General features: G+C 40.4%; 1 protein-coding gene across 2 annotated transcripts in view; it reads left to right on the top strand.

Annotated features, from left to right (window-relative positions):
- The window catches only part of LOC122798593 (lanosterol 14-alpha demethylase), a 160509-nt gene that overhangs the window by 113813 nt on the left and 24367 nt on the right, over positions 1 to 22329 (top strand). For both annotated transcript variants that reach the window (XM_044067670.1, XM_044067669.1), the window contains one exon: positions 11232 to 11427. In XM_044067670.1, coding sequence (XP_043923605.1) covers positions 11232 to 11427 — 196 coding nt within the window. The remainder of the gene's footprint in view (positions 1 to 11231; positions 11428 to 22329) is intronic.

The following is a 22329-nucleotide window of genomic DNA, read 5'->3' as shown; positions in this document are numbered from 1 at the left end:
CATGACTTTGGCAGTGGTTATTTGTTGCTGTGAGACCCTCTTGCAATGTGTTAACATCATTTGGGGAGTCAGTGACAGCACCCAACTTACAGTCATACGCAAACGTGGTAAGCCACAGGCCCTTTGTCTTTGCCTGGACCTCTGTGAAGTACATGCCAAGCAGTAGGGGTCCCAGGACAGATCCCTGGAAAACACTGCTAGTGACAGGTCTGCTGTCAGAGGTGGTGACACCTATTTTGACCCAGTGGGCTACCCACCTGATGAAATAGAGATTTACGCCAAGTTGTGTTAGCTTTTCAATGATGCCTGAGTGGAGGATTATGTCAAAGGCCTTGGCCAAGTTAAGTTAAGCTGTATGTACTGACTTTCCCTCATCCAAGGCCTTGGTGACGGTCTCAAAGAAGTCAACCAGATTCAACAGGCAAGATCTCCCCCTAATGAATCTGAATTAGGTGGGGTCAAGTGCTTGGAGATTGGCTATGTCCTTGTTTATGAGATCCATAATAATACGCTTCATGGCATTACAGAGCAGTCTTGTCAAGCTAATGGAGCAGTAGTTTCCCGGGTCAATAATGGCACCACCTTTGTGCAAGGGGAAGACAATGGCAGTTCTCCACTCTGCTGGAATGAAGCCTGCAATTAGGCTGTGGTTAAATAGGGTGCTCAATGGTGAAGCTAGTTCTTGCTGGAGATGGTGCAGATTACAGCATGGGATACTATCATTTCCCATGGAAGCTGTGTTCTTTGCCTTGGATAGGGCCTTTAACACTTGATTTAAGGAGATGTGAGGTGTGGGACAAGTATCAGGGATGTCATATGGGCCTCTGGGGGCTGAAGTTTGCACTGAATCTGTCAGCTAGCAGGTTGGCTAAGGCAACAGGATCAGTGTAAGTGGTACGGTTAACTACTAATTTGGAACAAACCTGGGCTTTGCCATGGAGGTTCCTGACGTAAGTCAAGAAAGCTTTGTGGTTTCCCTTTGTTTCAGAGACTAGTTTCAATTCATAATTAGCTTTGTGTATTTTCACTAGTGATATAATTTGCTTGCTAAGGAGGGAGTTTTTCCAGTTTGGAAATTGTTCCTTTTTACCCTTTGACAACAGTTTCTTCCTTTTGTTGTAAAGCCTTTTGATAAAGGGCATTCACCAGACAGGTTTTTTCCTTGAGGGGCAGGTTTTAGTTCTGTTGGATATGGATGAGTCCATGCAGTTGTACAGGTGTTTGTATATTGCACTACTGTACTGTTTAGCATAGTTCTCTGCATCCTCTGAGGGGGGTGGTGGTGTGAAGCTGCTGACACACTCCTTTAGGAGGTTGTAGTTAGCTTTTGAGAAGTTTTTATACTGGTTATGGCTGGGGGGGGGGGGGGGTTGGTTGGGCTAGAAACTTTGGATGAGACATAGCAATGATCTGATCTCACCAGGGAAAAAATACTACGGGAGAGGTGCAGCGGTCACCCAAGTTGGTGAGAACCAAGTCCAGAATGTCATCTCCCCATGTGGAGGATGAGATGAGCTGGTCTAGTGCATTAGAACTTATGAATTCAGGGAATCATTGGGTGAGTGCATTAGTGCAGGAATAGTTCACCCAGTCTGTGGTGGGGTAGTTCAAGTCACCAAGGATCAGGGTATTAGGGGGTACCTTGACGGAGTCCAGTAGGTCCAGGTAGGAGTGAGTGTCCGGAGTCATGGAGGGAGGTCTATAGCTGGCTATAACTTGGATGGGTGTCTTGCCAACTGAAGTTCTTGGATTAGTTTCCAGTACTGACATTGTAATGCAGTATTAAAGGAATGTTGCAATGTTTGGGTATGAAAAATACCTCAGGTCTCCTCTGAAAATCTGCCATGTTTAGTGGGACTAACCCACTTAACAAAAGTAAATACTAATGTAATGTAGTATATAACATAATAATACAAATAACACCTTGGGTGTCCCCTGAAAAGCGGCTACTACCTGTTAGTACTAGACCAGTGAACAAATGATAGATAATTAAATAAGTAAATAATGGAATATTGTCTTGGAAGCTATTGGAAATGAAAGGATAAAATGGTGCAAAGACATAAGCCTGGCGATTTAGAGACATCGGGTCTGCAGTCTTGGCCAAGCAGATACTATTTAGTATGCATGCACAAATACTGTTTACTACATATATACAACTAGACCAAGGCTCATTAACCACGCATGCTGCTACGCAAATTTGTGCGATGAGCAACTTCTCATTCCAGTCACATTTAGGACCCACATGAAAATCATGTGTGACAGTTGCAGCTGAAGTGAAGTACGGACAGCTGTATTATTCGTCTTACGAGCATGAGCCTCAAGGGTACTAGGCACGAAACGATGCACAGTTGGTAATGCATATGTGCTGATCTGATTTTGTAACATGGAGATAGGTTTTAAGCTAATAATGACTAATTTAGAAGGCTGGCAGAGGTAGTAGAGCCACAGAAACAAAAATATAATGCATGCAAGACTGTAAAGGGATGTGGTGGCATAATCAGGGATTTAGAAGACAATGGAGAAGGTGGATGAAACATGCATACAGATGTCGCTCTCAAGTAATTGAGGTTTAAAATGTAAAAGGGTAGTTGGGGTACAGAAAAGTAACAAGATATGTCTGCAAAACCAGTTATAATATCAGCAGAGTCTGAACAGTGTGCCTGTACTATATTGCAAATATCAGGGGGAAAAACACCCATGCAACTCTGAGGGGATTTGAACCCTCAACTCTCCATTTACAATGTATGAATCACTTAATTTATAAGCTGAGCCAAAGAAGCAGACATACTAAAGGTGTTGTTGAAACATGTAGCAGGTGAGTGTTACACATTTGCAGAATGGAGGCATAAAAGTCAGAAAAAGTATAAAACCCTAAGGGGGATTTGAACCCTCAGCTCTCTTCATTTGCATTCTACAAATCATGTATAAGCTGAGCCATCAAAGCAGTCATGGTGAAGGTATCACTGAAGCGCATAGCTGGTGCTTGTTACACATTTGCAGAATGGAAACATAAAAGTCACACCAAGCATACAATCCTGAGTGGATTTGAATCCTCAGCCCTCTTAATTTGCATTTTACAGATCACTTCAATTACCAGATGAACCATGGAAGTAAACAGACTAAAGGTATAAGCTTTAACCTTTTCCATACTAGCACACTGCCACACAACGGCACTCTACTTATTTGAGCGACTGATGTCATTGAAGGCCCAGTATGTTCAGTAGATGACAGTGATTTAATGTAATTGTTGCTATATAACGAGCAATGCCATTTCTTGATTGTACATGGGCATCAGTGCTCATCTCAACCTATTTTGCAGAGTACTATCACAAAAAGATAAAGTGATTTAGAAGCCATTTATGACCAAGTATTTAGTGTGTTATTTTTTGACAAAATGAAGATTGGAAATGGGAGTATAAGAAAGATATGAAAAAGGGAAGCAAGCAGAAGATGTAACAGAAAGTGAGAAAATATGGAATGAATGGGATGGAGGTGGGCAAGGAGAGAAATGCTTTTTATGGGACAGGTGTCTGTTTTATATTTCTGAAAAGATGTATATGTTGAGGAATGAAGTGAAGTAAGAAGAGGGTTAGATTAGGTAGCAAAGGAAGACTAACATGGCTATGGGTAGTAACACACTGAGGGAGGGGGAACATAATGGTGAAGGAGCCATCAGACAAATAGGGAAGAAAGTGTTGAGGTTAGAATTGAAAGACCAATGGGGGGGAGGGTGGGTGATCATAAACACAAATGTGAGGGAAACACCAGGTTGGGGGATATGATAGTGTGTTTACAGATGCAGTCTCTGCCATCTGAGACCCAATTAGAGATTACTTGTCACCCTAGGTACCATCACCACTGAGCCATGGCTGAGATGGTAGTGCCAGTGTTGAACAGAGATGCATCTCAAAAAGCTGCTGGAAAAGGCTGTTCACTTTGCCAAGTTGGATTTCAGACCTTCCATTTATAACCCCCACAATGTCTGCCAGCTAACAGTGGGTAACAACAAGTCTTGGCAGGTGCTGATTACAATGCTCTGAGCCTTAATATAGACCTTTAAAGGATCCACTTCCTTTAAATCTAGGATCAAAACCCTTTCCCCAACCAAGCATCTAGTCCTTTTTTAAAGGACTAGAAGGAATTTAAACTTCTTAAATGCTGTGGTAAAGACTTCCACCAACTTCCAGCTCTAATATGAAAAGTCATAGCAGGGAAGTTTGAATTGAGTTGTGAAACCAGTACTTCATAGAATAATTATAAGCAGTCAGTCCACAGACTGTTACACAGCTATCCAATAACTGGACAGTGACTAAGGGGAGAATCAAATCCTGTGCATCTGTGAGGTAAGGACCTTAACCATTATGTCATCCTCCAACAAACTACTAACTTGTTTGTATTCTTTGAGTTAAAGTATGGAGATGAAAATAAAATCACTATTGTAGCGCCATAGATTTCATTGTGTTTATTTTTATAAATCAAAATGAAATCCCCTGTTAGAAATCTGAACAGAGAGATTTTTTTTAATATTTCCCAGTAACACAGATGCTTTGCAGAGTAAATCTGCCTTGTGAAACTCCATTGAATTTTTTCCAACCTGTTTAGAATAGTCTTATAAATGTAAATGGACACTCCATATTCCAAAATAGGTCTTGTATTAGATTTGTAGAGTGGCAGCAATACTGCAGCTGCCCAGCCATTAATGGTCTTTAGTACTGTTTTTATCTCATAGTAACACTGCTTAAGGATATCATTCATGTGTGGATCAAAAGAAAACATCTTCTGTATCAGCATTCCAAGTCTCTAACAGCTTCTTCCTCTTCTAAAATATGATCACCAGTTGCATGTGGGTAACAATTTATTTGATTTACTGACATATAATACTTTAGTTTATTTATTTTTTTTTATGCATTAAATAGTGGAGACCAGACTGTCTGCTTGGATGTGTACTGATCCGGACTCTTGAAAGTCTGTTTTTGTTGGATTGGTGAAACTGGACTGGGACTTGCTGATGCGGAGATGAAGCTACAGTTGGTTGGGACTCTGTGTTATGTGTGTGTTTACTGTATATGTGATGTAACTGCTTGTGTTTTATTGTTGTGATGGCCTGTGTTGTATCATGAGCTTGAAGGAATGTAATTTTGTTAATCTGTCCACTTTATGGTTGTACAGTCTGAATGACAATAAAGTTTACTTACTTACTTACATTCCATATTAGTAAAATTAGCCCGATGTGCAAATTGGTTCAAAATATTTTGTAGTTTAAGTTGATTATTTACTAAGTTTGTATGAAAGGTTGGACACTAAGGAGGGAGAAAAGGACCTGTAACGATTGGCTAGACAGAGGGACCGAGTTAGGAAAGATGTGCAGCAGGTAAAGGTGATAAAGGATAATGAGGGAAATGTACTCACAAGCGAGGAGAGTGTGTTGAGCAGATGGAAAGAGTACTTTGAGGGGTTGATGACTGAAGAGAATGAGAGAAAGTTGGATGATGTGGGGATAGTGAATCATGAAGTGCAATGGATTAGCAAGGAGGAAGTAAGGATAGCTATGAAGAGGATGAAGAATGGAAAGGCTGTTGGTCCAGATGACATACCTGTGGAAGCATGGAGGTGTTTAGGTGAAATGGCAGTGGAGTTTTTGACCAGATTGTTTAATGAAATCTTGGAAAGTGAGAGGATGCCTGAGGAATGGAGAAAAAGTGTTTTGGTACCGCTTTTTAAGAATAAGGGTGATGTGCAGAGCTGTAGTAACTACAGAGGGATTAAATTGATCAGTCACAGCATGAAGTTATGGGAAAGAGTAGTGGAAGCTAGATTAAGAAGGGACATGATGATTAGTGATCAGCAGTATGGTTTCATGCCAGGAAAGAGCACTACAGATGCGATGCTTGCTCTGAGAGTGCTGATGGAGAAGTACAGAGAAAGTCAGAAGGAGTTGCATTGTGTTTTTGTAGACTAAGAGAAAGCATATGACAGGGTGCCTAGAGAGGAGTTGTGGTACTGTACGAGGAAGTCGGGAGTGTCAGAGAAGTATGTAAGAGTGGTACAGGATATGTATGAGGGTAGTGTGACAGCGGTGAAGTCTGCAGTGGGAGTGACGGATGTGTTTAAGGTGGAGGTTGGATTACATCAAGTATCAGCTCTGAACCCTTTCTTATTTGCAGTGGTGATGGACAGGTTGACAGACAAGATCAAACAGGAGTCCCCATGGACTATGATGTTTGCAGATGACATTGTGATCTGTAGTTAGAGTAGGGAACAAGTGGAGGAGACCCTGGAGAGATGGAGATATGCTCTAGAGAGATGAGGAATGAAGGTCAGCAGGACTAAGACAGAATATATGTGTGTGAATGAGCGAGAGGATAGAGGAATGGTGAGGATGCAAGGAGTAGAGGTGGCTGACTTTAAATACTTGGGATCAGTAGTTCAGAGTAATGGCGAGTGTGGAAGAGAGGTGAAGAAGAGAGTACAGGCAGGATGGAGTGGGTGGAGAAGAGTGTCAGGAGTGATTTGTGATAGATGAGTACCAGTAAGAGTGAAAGGGAAGGTCTACAAGAGGGTAGTGAGACCAGCTATGTTATATGGGTTGGAGACAGTGGCATTGACAAAAAGGCAGGAGTTAGAGCTGGATGTGGCAGAGTTAAAGATGCTAAGATTTGCACTGGGTGTGACAAGGGTGGACATGTTCAGGAATAAGTATATTAGAGGGTCAGTCCAGGTTGGAAGGTTTGGAGACAAAGCCAGAGAGGCAAGATTATGCTGATTTGGACATGTGCTGAATATGTTGGGGAAAAAGATGCTAAGGATGAAGCTACCTAACAGGAAAAGAGGAAAGCCTAAGATAAGGTTTATGGATGTGGTGAGAGAGGACATGCAGGTGGTTGGTGAGACAGAGCAAGATGCAGAGGACAGGAAGAAATGAAAACAGATGATCCACTGTGGCGACCCCTAACGGGAACAACCGAAAGAAGAAGATGATTATTTACTAAGTTTATATAGCTCCTGTTTTCATGCCATCTGAAAACTCACTGATAGCTATATCTTATACCAGTGGACACCCAGACATAAAACTAATAAACAATGTGGGACCAAGGACATACCCTCGGGGAACTCCTGACTTATTTTTATAACTATCTGGATAATTGTTGCCTAGTCTTATTTTGCTGCTACTGTTCTCAAGGTGTCCACCTCTCTAGAAATCTATTCACCTTGTATTTGGACAAAAGTCTCATAATTCCACTATGAGGGACTGTGTCAAACTAAGACCTTTAAACAGAATATACTTATTAGACCAAACAAAAAATCCTGAATTTAACAAGCCTGTTAGTGTATATAAAAGAGGGGGGACCTGAACAAACGGCCATCTAGTCTGAACGAGAGTTAACATGGTGAGCTATTTAGATAGCATAAGTGATTATGGCAGTTGTTGCAGAGAAATAAAGCTGTGAACTGTATTTCTTAAGGAACAGGGTTTGATTCTCAAAGCCCTCATTCACCTACTGTGCGAACCTGAGCAAGTCACTTAACCAGTCTTTGCTGTTTCGTTGTCTCTGAAAAGGAATTGTGTGATCAGTGGGTCTACCTGGTTAAGAATTTAATATTGTTGTTAGTATGCCTGTTGTCAGATTTGCAGAATTTATGTCTGAGACTAATGTACATTTACAAAGAATACATGCTATTTAGAAGTGCATATTTCACTCTCAGGTGATAAGCAAATGAAACAACTACTTTTTTATATTGAAACATGTCCACTCAAGTAATAATGATCTTGCCTATTTGCCCCAAGAATTGTTGCAGGTAATATGTGCATCTGTGGTTGGGGTTGGGGGGGTTGAACCCACAGGCATCCTCACTGTCAGAACAGAAACTTAATATTCTGAACCACTAATTCACCAATAGAAAGGATGCTTGTACAAAAAATGCTGATAATATTGAACAGTAATGTTTTTACCTTTGACACATATAGGAATAATAAAAGTTGTGACATCGGTGTCTAACACTTATACATTTTTGAACTGCATCCTACTACTGTTCATATTAAAACCAAGACATTGTGAAGCAGGTATACTAACCCTCGTGCCCTCTTAGGTGCTCCAGTCTTCTCATGTGCAGGTGCATATTCATTTCAATACTTCCAGACATGAGTATTGTGTAATATTTGTGTATGGCATGCAGTGCCAGTTTAAAGGTGTACCTAACATAACAGCTGTACTTACAGTGCGAAGGTGGCGCCCGCTGCTTAACTTCATCCTCCCACCGGCATTGGAGGTTAGGATTGCAACTCCTAATGTCGCTTTAATGGTGGTGACACTGTTTCCCATGCATTGGATGATGCCATTTGCATGGATGACAAAGCTTGGCACAAACTATTTGAGGTGTCCGCCTTATACTGAGGCCCTTTACAGCCTGTTGTAGGAGCCTCTGCTGTAATCATGGTGAAAGAGATTGAGAAATATTTTTGTCTCCATGTGCTACCTGTGCACCCTAAAAGGAGCACTTTCCTATCCATCTTCAGCTATGGTGTTTCACCTTGAAGAATTTCTAGGAAAAATTGCATAGAATCAGCATCCAGACTGTGTCTTGTGTGTCCCATCTGCATGCAGTAATGGGCTTCAATGGGCATCACATTAGAAGAAGCATTTCAACCTCAGAAAATGCAGATACTCTTGTTATTATGGTTCACAGTAGCAATTTAAGGTGTAAAACTTGTCAGTCCTCAATACTAGTGTATGCTGTTAAGCAAGCATGCACTACAATGACTCCAAGTGGAATTTCACTTTGCCCTCTCAAGCATAGGCTGGCCAAGAATGAGCAGTTCTGCAGGGACCCAGGCGTGTGCACATCACAGAGTAGAGTTCTGCACAATTTTTACTGTGTGTGCTCATCGCACAAATCGAGTGATTGATTCAGAAACGATAATGAGCGAATCATTGTGCCCAGCCAGGTGAACCTACATGATATAAACATGACAATGCCTTTCACTCTATACGGAAAAAAACACTTGAGCTAAGAGTTTGATTCCATCCTAAGTTGAATTCGGAAAACCGTTTTACTATGGCCAAATGTATCTGCTTGAATAAGGAAAGCGCTTCTTCACAAATCCATTCATTTGTACTATGGATACTTTTACAGGCTATTTAGCCTGTTTACTGTCAGGGATGTGAGTTTGTCAATACATTTGAATGTGTTGGCCAAAGTTCATTGAGGTATAGATTGCAAGGGTACAGCAATTAGTGGCCCATAGAATTGCAAAGTTGGGTGGAAGACACTGCCACGAGCTCAAAGAGTACTGTTCAGTACAGTTCTGGTGTTGTATGCATTGCACATTTGTCAGCCAAAATATTGTAACAGTCGAGTCTTTGCTCAGTTGTAATTGTGCGATTGTTTTTAGGGGATATGTGCTCAGTAAACCTAGATGCTTGACATTGTGGGTAGAGATATCCGTCAGGCACAAATACAGCTTAATATATGGCCACGAAGGATAGTAGTATTTTATGATTTGTAAGGGCGATGTAGGGACAAGGACGTTAATTCCACTATTTTCCATACCAATATAGGAATGCCTTCAAAGCAGGGCAAGCAGAAGAAGACTAATGCATCTGCTAGGATATCAGCATCCACATTTGAGCCCAAATTCTCTGATGCAGAGAATAAGGTGTTACTCCAGGCCCTCTGTTTTCATGGCTAATGGCTCTTTGACATGCATGCTGCCTACCATCCCTACTGTGCCCTTGCCTAGGCTGAGACTATCACTGATGTTAATGCAGTTTGTGGGCAGGACCATTGGTATGAAATCTTGCACCTCTGGGCCACCGATATGATCTGTAGTGCCACCCACAGAGCAGAAGTGCAAGAATGTATGGCAGCAGGTGTGTCTGTGGGGGGGTCAAGTGTACCACCTCTTATGGAGATGGACGTGTACTTGACCTCTCTGAAAAGGAGTAGCACCTCCACTGAGCCCCGCCATCCAGCACTGGACTGCAAGTCCTCTGTATCCATTAGTCAATATGAAACATAATTAAGTCTGTCTGACTTATGGATATACAGGTACATCTGGGATTCAGCAGCTACATCCATCTACACAAGGTGTGGTCATAGGATATTAGTTTTTATCATGTTTATAATTGTACATATATCAGTTGCATACATAGTTATTGTGCTGGGTCATTCTTACACTGGATATTTTGGGCTTTATCTGGCACCAGAACTGTGAAACTGGACCCTCCTGATATTGGAGGATCTGCAGTCTCTAATAATGATGGTGGGAGGATGAACTGGCACAGTCAGGGGAATAGCGTGTGTGGGCTGGACATGGGAATGTGAGGACCACTTTCCCAATACAGTCCATGGACACCATCTCTGTGCTTGTGGATACCCAGGCTAGCCAGACGGAGAGAGGACAGATTGATGAACACCCTGTTGATAGCAGAAGTGTGCTGACCCCCTGTAGACAGATGTCTGCATCTACCTCTAGAACTTCTGGGCAGAGAGTTCCATGGGAGTTATAATAGTGCTTGTTGGAGACATGGTTATGGCCCTTATCCTGAGGTTGGTGTGTTAGTGGCTGCAGCCCAATGTAAGTGTAGTGCCAGCATGGAAGCGCAGGCTAATACCACTGCAGCCATGATAGAGACAGGGTGTGTGCAATGACCTACAGGAGTGCATGTCCCATAAGCATGATTCACCCGTTAGACCGATTCAAACATCAGAACGTGCAGTGTCTTCCCTGGCTCACCTGACAGGGGCAAGGGATCATCTGTGGTCTTTTGGAACATCCACAGATGTCCGCCTTCATGACCATGGATCCTGCTCCCACAGTACAGTTGTACCACTACATCTATTGTGGGTGTGTTTATTCCCAGAAGAGCCCATAGCTGCAACAACCGCTAACATTCCTCTGCTACTTATTCAGTCTGAACATGCGCATTCAGCACAGTTCAAATGTATAGCGGGTGCAGCTCTTTTGCATGATGTTTAAACGTTTCTGAGTAGCTTATTGTTTTGCCTTATTATAATACATGGCACCTCATTATACAGTCATTAGAATAAAACTTGAACTACTGTGCTATTTGGGCGTGCTACATCATGCAAACATTAATTAATTCCAGTCATTCTTTCTAGACCTCATGAACCTAGGGTAAGATTACCTAATAGAGGGAAGAATGTTTTAGCCAGTATCTGAAACAGACAGATGGTGTGAAGACAGCAATGATTGTTTGTTTATTTTGTAGAGATGGACGCCCTCTAACCGATGATGAGATTGCTGGAATGTTGATTGGCCTCCTACTAGCTGGACAGCACACGTCTTCTACCACTAGTGCATGGCTGGGATTCTTCCTGGCTAAAGACAAAGCACTACAGGAAAGATGTTACAGTGAACAAAAAGCCATTTGTGGAGAGGGCCTTGCACCTATCAGCTATGACCAGGTATGTATTCAGCAACCATTCTTCTGAGCATCCTTTTATTAATTAATTGCTTCAAGCTATCCCACACCATAGTTGGTCTTTAGATAGTTATCTTTGTATGTATGACAATTCTGTAGTAAAGGTTGACAAGGCTGCATTGATACTGCTGACATCTTGGATCAAAGGTCATGGATTGGGGTCACTTACAGGAGTTGCAATTGCATTTGGAGAGTTAGCAACTGAGATGGGAAAGTGTGATACAGTTTTGTGGCTGGTTGTGTGGCTCCGATTTGCAGACACTGTCCCATCCATTGATGGTCAGATCAAAGCCCAGTAGTGCAGAATTGCTTATTAGATTGATTGGACTCTATCATAATGTCCTTTCTGTACTGGCCGTGATGGCCTGAGAAAAGAATAATTATTTGTCAGAGATTTAATCTCCCACATAACAGGTTGGCCTGAGTTTGTGTATGTATATGTAGGCAATGACCTAAAATAGGTAGATGAACTCTTGAGAAGCCAGTGTTCATATCTGTGTTCTTCAGCTGTTTAGCATGAAGCTTATTTGGGTGTGTCTGGTGTTTGTCATAGCTCAAAGTAGCAGCATTCCCTTGCCATATAGTCTGAAGGCTGAGCACTTGGTGATTTTGTGTGTGTGTGTGTGTGTGTGTGTGTGTGTGTGTGTGTGTGTGTGTGTGTGTGTGTGTGTGTGTGTGTGTGTGTGTGTGTGTGTGTGTGTGTGTGTGTGTGTGTGTGTGTGTGTGTGTGTGTGTGTGTGTGTGTGTGTGTGTGTGTGTATCTATGTATATATATATTTTTTTTAAGAATAAGGGTGATGTGCAGAGCTGTAGTAACTACAGAGGGATTAAACTGATCAGTCACAGCATGAAGTTATGGGAAAGAGTAGTGGAAGCTAGGTTAAGAAGGGAGGTGATGATTAGTGATCAGCAGTATGGTTTCATGCCAGGAAAGAGCACTATAGATGCGATCTTTGCTCTGAGAGTGTTGATGGAGAAGGTCAGAAGGAGTTGCATTGTGTCTTTGTGGATTTAGAGAAAGCATATGACAGGGTGCCTAGAGAGGAGTTGTGGTATTGTATGAGGAAGTCGGGGGGTGTCAGAGAAGTATGTAAGAGGGGTACATGATATGTACGAGGATAGTGTGACAGCGGTGAAGTCTGCAGTGGGAGTGACAGATGCGTTTAAGGTGGAGGTGGGATTACATCAAGGATCAGCTCTGAGCCCTTTCTTATTTGCAGTGGTGATGGACAGGTTGACAGACAAGATCAGACAGAGGTCCCCATGGACTATGATGTTTGCAGATGACATTGTGATCTGTAGTGAGAGTAGGGAACAGGTGGAGGAGACACTGGAGAGGTGGAGATATGCTCTAGAGAGAAGAGGAATGAAGGTCAGCAGGACTAAGACAGAATATATGTGTGTGAATGAGAGGGAGGAGAGAGAAATGGTGAGGATGCAGGGAGTAGAGTTGGCAAAGGTGGATGAGTTTAAGTACTTGGGATCAACAGTTCAGAATAATGATGAGTGTGGAAGAGAGGTGAAGAAAAGAGTACAGGCAGGATGGAGTGGGTGGAGAAGAGTGTCAGGAGTGATTTGTGACAGACAAGTACCAGTAAGAGTGAAAGGGAGGGTCTACAAGAGGGTAGTGAGACCACCTATGTTATATAGGTTGGAGACAGTGGCATTGACAAAAAGGCAGGAGTAAGAGTTGAAGATTTTAAGATTTGCACTGGGTGTGACAAGGATAGACAGGATTAGGAATAAGTATATTAGATGGTCATCCCAGGTTGGAAGGTTTGGAGGCAAAGCCAGAGGCAAGATTACGTTGGTTTGGACATGTGCTGAGGAGGGATGCAGAGTATATTGGGAAAAAGATGCTAAGGATGAAGCTGCCAGGTAACAGGAAAAGAGGGAGGCCTACGATAAGGTTTATGGATGTGGCGAGAAAGGACATGCAGGTGGTTGGTGTGACAGAGCAGGATGCAGAGGACAGGAAGAAATGGAAACAGCTGATCTGCTGTGGTGACCCCTAATGGGAGCAGCCGAAAGAAGAAGATATATATATATATATATAGATATATAGATATCTATCTATATATATATATATATATATATATATATATATATATACACACACACACACACACACACACACACACACACACACACACACACATATTCTTCTATATTACACAGCTTATAAACACAGGGTTTGTATCTAGATCTAGGGATGTCATTGTCAAAGTCAAAAGTAACTTTATTGTCATTCCAACCATACACAAGTGCACAGCTGAATGAAATTGTGTTTCTCCAAGCTCATGTGCAAACAGAAAAGCACAGCAAGACAGAAACAAATACAGCAATACAACAACATTAACAACAACAGTGACAGAGCCAACAGAAGGCATAGAAGTATCCATCAACCATGCACGATCCCACGGACTACAGCAATCCACTTCATCCACAACCACCGCCATCACCCACTCGAAACACCAGCGACATCTTAAGTCCCAGTCCAGTCCCCTCTGACACAACAGAACAATTCGATTAAAAAAAAAAAAAAAGCATACAAAAAATGGACTTCTGCCACCTGCAGTCATCAAGACTGCTTTTGCCTGAAGGCTTGAATGGCCACAACCAGTCCAGCAATCTTCCCTCAGTCCTCATCATCCACACCATCACTGTCACCAGCTTTATCTCCGACATCATCATGGACAGACTCAGAACCCTGTCACTTTACTCATTATGCTACAGACTGCTAAGAGGTGACCTTTGTCTGGTATATAAAGCATCCACTGACCCATTACTGATGGATTTACTGCACATCAGCAAGTCAAATGGCATCAGAAATACTCGATCTAGGGATCTAAACTTCTTCTGCAGAATCAACAGAATAGTATGGAGGGACAGGTGTTTCTCACAGAATTACCGCTACTATGGAACAGAACACCCATCCACATAAAACAAAGTTCATCCCTGTCCATGTTCAAGCACAACTTAGATTTAGGGTTGGGAAACAGAACATTTACCCCAGGACTGCCCTTGTACTACTAATGGACAGAGGCAACTCCTAAATGCTTTATCCCAAGCATGGGTCCCCTCAAATTATCTGTGGTATAATCCCAGTTATTCTCATTAGGGATAATGTTTAATTATCAACCATGGGATGGGTAAGGCCAGTTTATAACCAAATGGAATGGGTTATTTCAAGCAGAAGAAGGGAAATTATCTAGGCTGAAAATGGCCCACACGGGCAGCTAGCCTAGTACTTACTTATGAACCTATATATACATATATATCAGTTTACTATCACAAGGTTGAAGCCCATTATATGGAAATGCACAGTTCTGGTAGCATAATATAGAAGACCAAAATGCTGAAGACCACAATGTCAGACTTATGGACTTGCCCCCCTTCAGGGCCCATGCTTGCACTTGTTCCTGAGTTTACACTGGTAGGGATATTCAGTATTCAAGATTTTTAAATGTTGTAGTCGTCCACACCCTTCATGTGAAGTGCTGTGACCTCAACCTACACCCATTTATTTGTTCTTAATCCAGTCACACCACCTTGGAAAAGTAGAGAAGAAAACCAGTAAAGATTCTATAATGAGGAGGTTGCATGACATGCCAAGCTGATTAAATAGTGTTAACAAAACTACTATGTATATTTTGGTGAAATAAGTATTCCACAAAAGTCCATTTTCATTTAATCTATTTTTAGTAGTGAATGCATTAGGGCATGCTTGTTTTCAAACAGCTAAGTATCACATAATGTAAAACAATTAAATACATTTATATAAACAATAGCAATAACTATTTCCATCATGGAATCATTTTAAAACTCTGTTAAAAGTAAGCAATTTTAATATGTGAGAAATAAAATATTATTAACATGAAAAATAAATTATAAGGAACAAAAACGGGTTGCATTAACTTTATGTAAATGGCAGTTACTAGTATTGCTAGTAATTTTATAGAGTAAATTAACTAAAGGAAGATTGTGCAGTTTGCCACAATAAAGATTATGAGAAAACAAACCAATAAAAATAATTCAATCTGTCTGAGAAGCTTAATTCACCAGTAAGAAAATACAGCATACAATGATTTGCTGTTTTTTGGCAAACCTCCTGTATACATCACAGGAATGTATAAGCATCTTATACAAGCCTTGCTCACAGCAGTTTAAATAAGTAATGAGTGTATAGAACAATATTGACAGAAATAAAGAACGGGGGCGGCCATGGTGGTGCAGCCGTTAGCGTTGTCACCTCACAGCAAGCGGTTCTCTGGTTCGATACTCTGCCGGGGTGCCTTCTGTGCGGAGTCTGCATGTCCTCCCTGTGGTCACGTGGGTTTCCTCCAGGTGCTCCAGTTTCCTCCCACATCCCAAAGACATGCTGTAGGTGGATTGGACACTCTAAATTGGCCCTAGGTCTGAGTGCGTGCATGTGTGTGCCTTCCATGGAAGGTTGGGCGCCGGGCTGGCAACTCGACACCGTAAAACTCTACTGCCAATCATGAGCAGACAGGTGATCCACTGTGGCAACCCCTAACCTAAAAGCCGAAAGAAGAAGAAGAAGATTGACAGAAATAAAGAACACCCTAGTATTCTCCTTAACTTACAATTTATCTGCTGGAAATGCATGGATAAAGCTGCTAAATTACACAAAGAAGGAAGACAAATCTTCATATATAAATCAAAACTTCAACCAAATATCAACCTGTTCCTAGCAATCAAATATGACAACTGACGTATCACGGAATTCAGTAACATCTACACTACGTGTACACCATTCTGAGTGAACAGACAACACAAGCATAACTCACACCTTCTTCCTCCTAATTTTAGTTTTTGTGCTGATTTTCTTGCAGCTTTTAATACTGAGGGGGATTCATAAAGGGTACCACAAATTGTAGATTGCATGTACACTTAATGCTATCTTTCTGAGTGACTAGAAAGCGGAAAAAATGTGGTTGGGATGTTCTTGAATACAGAACATGTACACTTAGTCTAGGTGTTATTGAATCTGGCCCATGGTATTTAATCAGCAATCATAATGTTTCTACTTCATAACCCTAAAGGAAGCCATAGATGGGGTTTTACTTACATTAATTGTTAAATTTTATTGTAAATGACCAGTCCAGTCTTGTAGGGTATCAAAATCGGCTTGTGATACCTTGAGTATTAAAGCATGGTAATGTCATTAACATACATTATTCCAGAGAACATCAACTGTATATCACTAATGGTGTTAATAACTAATAAGATTTAACAAAGGTCCAAAATGGATCCCTATGGTTACACCTCTAACTTAGCACAAAACAGCAGACATTACAAAGTGTATTTTTGTAACATTTTGCATCTCAGTTAAATATGCAAAACTAAGTTATTGAACAGATACTCCACCACCTAATAATTCGAAAACATTAATAGTGTATCTGAATGGACACAGGAGTCAAACACTTTTGATAGGTCTATACAAAAAGAGTTACTGCAGCTTCAGACTGATTCCCTTCCAGGTAGGGGACAATAGCTGTAGTTTTGGCATGTCCCTTCTTATATGCATGTTGGACATTGTCCAGTACATTATTTTTTCTCTAAACATTCCATCAGCTCATTCACTATCGATCTTACAGTGATCTTTGATAACATTCACAGGCAAGCGTTTGAGGAATTGTTATCCATTGCCACCTCATCTTTTTTTTTTTAAATATGGGGACTAAAGTGGTAACATCCAATCATTTGGAAAAGTATATTTCAAAACACATGTATTGAAAATATTTACAGGCTTCTAGACTAAAAAGTGAATGCCAAACTTCAAAATCCAAGATTCCAAGATGGCTGCATTCTGAAAAGTAGGTTGATTAGAGGTTTCCCAGTGTGAAAAAGAAAGAAAATGTAAAAAGCCAATAAACACCAACATGCTGGTACACTTCAGTTACTGGCTAGCCACTATACTGCCCGGATGTCATTAAAGAAGACATTTGGGTAAAGTTATAGTAAATCAACTAAAAAAGGAGAAGAAAAGGTGATGGAGAAGAGCCTTGCATCCTTTCAGCAAAAAAAAAAAAAAAATGGTTCATGTTTCATCTTTGGTGCACAAGATGTCTCCAAGTAATTTAGAGGAAAATAAATCAAATGCCTTCAATGTGTTTAATTGAGGCACTGGAGTAGAAAGGGTTGTTGCCAAACTTGGGGAACATACGACAAGAAAAATAACCAGAGATCTTATAGCGGTATTAAGAGATATTTTGTAAACTCTATGAACATTTGCAGAGGAATGGAGGAAGTTAAGAAAAGGCATCAGTATCATCCTGTCCTTTTTCCCCATTTTGTACATGGCATCGGAGTGTCACATCAGCTATGACCATCATCTAGAGCCAGTGTTCACACCACTGGTTAGCTAACACTGCCACAACGTAAATGGACAAAGTTGGATTTTGGATGCAAGCCCTTAAGGAAAATGCAATAACCATACAGAATATTATATTTATAAAGTTACAGAAAGTATTCTAAGAATGAAGCCAACATGAGTGAAAAAAATGAGCTTTTACTAATAGGAATGACTGCAAATAGGGGTATAGAAAATAGGCAAGAGGGGGCTAGAATTTATTACAGAAAATGAACAAAGGAATTGGGAGGAAATAACTAGGGAAAAAAGGTAATAGTACAAGATGAAGCCAAGCAGAATTTTGGACTGTACGGTAGATATTGCTATCCCTAGCATAGATTGATAACAGAATGTAGGCAACGTCAGAAGAGTGCCAAGTGAAATACTAGCTTTAGTTTTTAGTTGAGTCTAGAAGAGAATGTGCAGTTAAAAAAAAAGGATAATTAGGGCATATAAAGTAATGAATGATAATTATAAGAATCAATCAAAAAGGCATAAAAGAGATTGAGAATAGCAAATGGAAGCAGTATACAAAGGAACAGTGGAGAGCATTTGTATGACTCCCAGGTATGCATCAACCACCAGAAGGTTAAGGAGTTTTGCTTGGAGGTATTTACATATGTATATGTATACCTCAAGCAGACTTTAGAGAATTTTTTTTTCTTGTGTAGATTACAGTTGCTGAAGATATGATGATATAGAGGTATTTAGGAACAAGTTTTTGGGAATGTAATGAGCTGGCAGATTTTAAAAATGTCATAGAAAAGTACTTTTATTGGAAATGATGGGGGGCAGATGATTTTAACTAAGGAACTTGTTCTTTTGAGCCAGGCTGTAGAAACTGAATTGTGTAAACAAGTAACTTGAATGCTATTGGCTGCCAAAAAAAAAAGAAATTACTACAAATTAGAAATTAAAATGTAATACAACTGTTACTAAAGCATTGGATATTATAAGGGAGATAAAAGAATGGAGGTGGGATCTTTAGAAGAGGAATGGGGTAAATTGCATGGAAATTATTTATTTTAGGAACATTATATGCAGAATAATCAGGAGGAGGAATGAAAGTTAAGGGAAGGCAGGACTTCAGTGATTTTAATATGATTTAAAAAGAAAACATACATGTATAATGCATGAATGTAATGAACATGTTTACAATGCTTTGTTTTCTTTACTGTAAATGTACATACATATGTGTCATTGTTCAAAATGCATGAATTTAATAAAAGTGTTTTAAAAAAAAAAGCATTAAAATCCATAAACTCTCACCGTTAGCAGTGGCAGTTAGCCCTGATGTTGATAAGAGCTTCCTTAACACGTCTGAACTGCAACTTCCGTCAGAGCCTTGGTAGCATAAGATCCAGCACAACCCCCCCCACCACCACCACCACCACCAGCACTGTGCCCATCTGGGCTGTAGTCAGGACTTTATACCTGTATATCACCAGGCTGACAAATAGGAGTGAGTTTTGTAGTTTAATTATATGTGGACTTGTGGTGCTATATCAGAAGTTATGTTCTGGTTAATGTCTGAGTTTATGGTTTTTAAATGTCACTTACTGTATTTGCTGCAGAAAATATGTTTGCAGTTTTTCATTGTGGACCTAAGGTACTGCAACATGTTTATGCATTACTTTTGAATATGCTTTTGTTTACTGGCATCTGTTGCTGGGATTGTGCTCCCACTCCTGTGGTTTTGGTTGTACTTTGGTGAGGACAATGAAACTGGGTGTGCCTGAGTTTTGGACAGTGGATTGCCTTTTAAAGAACAGTTCTTTACAGAAACTACTTTTAAGGTTATAGCTGTTGATCAGCTGGAAGCCTGCTTATTGAGCAGGGTGCTTTGTATTTCATGGCTTCCAGTTTCCATTTTATCACATCCTGAGATATTACTTTTTGTACTGTTACATGTTTATTCATGTGCTTTAATAATTAGGCTTCTTAGCCATCCGTTTACATGTGTAGCAATTCTTTTTTAACTGTTAGTGAGTATTACAAGGGGCTGCATGTGTTTCAGCTCTGGATTCAGTTTGATTTTGCATTTGGATTGACCAGTTTCTGAAAACAGCAACCAGGTTAGAATCTACCACTTTTTCACCTTTTAACACTAAGCTTTGGACATTACTTATTTTTTCCTTAAAAAAATAAGACTATGTTTCTCTTTTTACTCATGATTTTTTGTTTAGGCCATCAGTGGATCAAAAGGTTACCAAAAAAAAAAAACTCTTAAGATACATCTCAGTTCTTGTGACGCCATATGACTTCTTGAGGGCCAGTGGCCCTCAGTGGCTCTTAGGCCCCTGGAGTCATTCACTTACTTCCTCCGCACATAGTGTAGTCTTAACCATTTAGGGTGTGTTCAAAAGATGGAGTATAAAACTAAAATGTAAGACAAAGTGTAAAAATCACAAAAGAAGTAATCCTTCGGGATAGTGTTGGGCCAGGATAACTGGAAAATAAGAGGGGGTAGTGGGGGTGGAGGAGCCGGAAGAACCAGTGTGCGGCCCAGTGCTGCCCTTTATCTAGGTCTCCAATTCATCTAAGGTCAGCCCTGTTCATAACCTACATTTGAGGTGTACTTTGCAAAGCAACAAGAGTTAGTGGGCACTGAGGCAGTCTGTGGATGAACGTGACTAACCCTCATCTCTTGCATGGTCACAGGTAAATGAGCATTGACCTGCAGCAGTGTAGCCCCACCACACATCATCAGATGTTTATTAGTATTCTTGGTATATCACCACAGTTTACCATCCTTGGCACAGCATTACTTCTACATAAAATCCTTTAAACCTGCCATGTTCATGCTGCTTGCTAAAAATGATGTAGAAGTTGGCATTGTACACACACAAAACACAAATACGCGGCACAAAAGTATTCTAGCCCATAAAACAAGCTCTCTTACCATATTCTGCAGTTACCAAAAAAAAAAAACACAGAGGGCACATCTAGCATTTACTTTGGTGAAAAAATAGTCACACACTGCAGACAAAAAAATACACACTTCATACCAACACTACTCACCTAAGTCAACCCCCCCCAAAAAAGGAAACATTACTATTAAAATGAAGAAAAAAGCAAAAAAAAAAAAAAAATATAAAAAAATGAAAAAAAAAAAAAAACAACAACTTTTTTTATTTGGATCTTTAAAATTCATCCCAACTATATCAAACTAAACATTATCATGTCTCAGTCTGCGTGTTCCTTTTATGCTTTATTTTTCTTTCTTTATCACATTTCAATCTGCTCTATTCCTTTTTATTTTTATTTTCTCTTTTTCTATGTGTTATTTTTATTTCTATCTCTCTATCCATAAGCTGAAAATGTTATTCTTCTAAACTATTTACTGACCTTCAAGGGTTTTTGGTCACGCCTCCACTAGTTGAAGTAGCACTGACTTGGTGCAAAACTATGAACCTATGAAACTCAGCAGTAAGAATATAATATTACCGTCAACATGGATCCAAAACAAATTAAGCAGATTAAAAACATAAAGTACTTAGTTAACAAGTCACAGCGTAATCCTTCATAGACTAGTAATATATATTTAAAAAATGACTGACAAAAAGTACCTCAGAACTTGAGTAGAAAACTACGTGTGAGGCACTCCATTCATAGAAATGAACAGCAAATTCTTTAAGCCCTATTCCGTAGACAAATTATACAATTACTGCAGTCTGAAATCAGTGAGAACAGCCCAGGGCAAAGACAGATAAATGGAGCATGTGGGAGCCTGGTTTGTATAATGACTATTGTCTTGCTCTGTATATGAGTTGCAGGGTCTGTCCATTTACTAAGTAGATGGATTGGCAGTTAAATCAAATGATGCCCATTCTAATTGATGTATTCCTCATACCACTCAACCTGGACAAAGCCATAACAAATGGGTGGTGGACAAAGGCCCAAAAATAGGGACACCTTTTAACTATTGCTCTTACAAACCTAGGAAGTTGATAGAGTAACAGGTTTTGCATTAGCGTCAATTTTCTTAAGGGTATGAAGTGTGAAACTCAAATGTATGTCTTTATTTTCTGACTTCAACCCTCCATGATTTGCCAGAAAACCACAATTATGAGAAACAGGCCAAAAAAATGAGGCAAAAATCTGGACATTCTGTGAAAATCTGTACAGTTGAGAGGTATCCCGGTCTGTTATCTCTGGAGGAGACCTTTAAAATAGTTACATGGTTGCATTTGATAGTCCCAAGGACAGTGGGGAGTTGTTCTGCTTCACAGAATAATTTCATGTCTCCAAGGCACTAGGCTGCTGTTGACAGGATACCCTGACAGCCAGGATCTTGTCCAGGATGTGAAAAGCAGCAGTCTGGAGCACCCTAACTCTTACTACCTATATGGTGTTGGAATGTACCAGATGCAGGTATGGCCAGCAATGGGCAGACTGTTGTTTCTAGAATGACTGACTGTGGACTGCTGTGGTACATATGGGCCACACTTGTTTGTAATCTTCTGGTCAGAGACCTGGTCTAACAGGATTCTGTAATGTTGCCTGGCT

Source organism: Protopterus annectens, chromosome 3.part1 (assembly GCF_019279795.1).
Source record: "Protopterus annectens isolate FY-2018-M chromosome 3.part1, PAN1.0, whole genome shotgun sequence".
NCBI lineage: Eukaryota > Metazoa > Chordata > Ceratodontiformes > Protopteridae > Protopterus > Protopterus annectens.
Note: the sequence above shows the minus strand (reverse complement) of the source record. Positions and strands in the feature narration are given on the sequence as shown.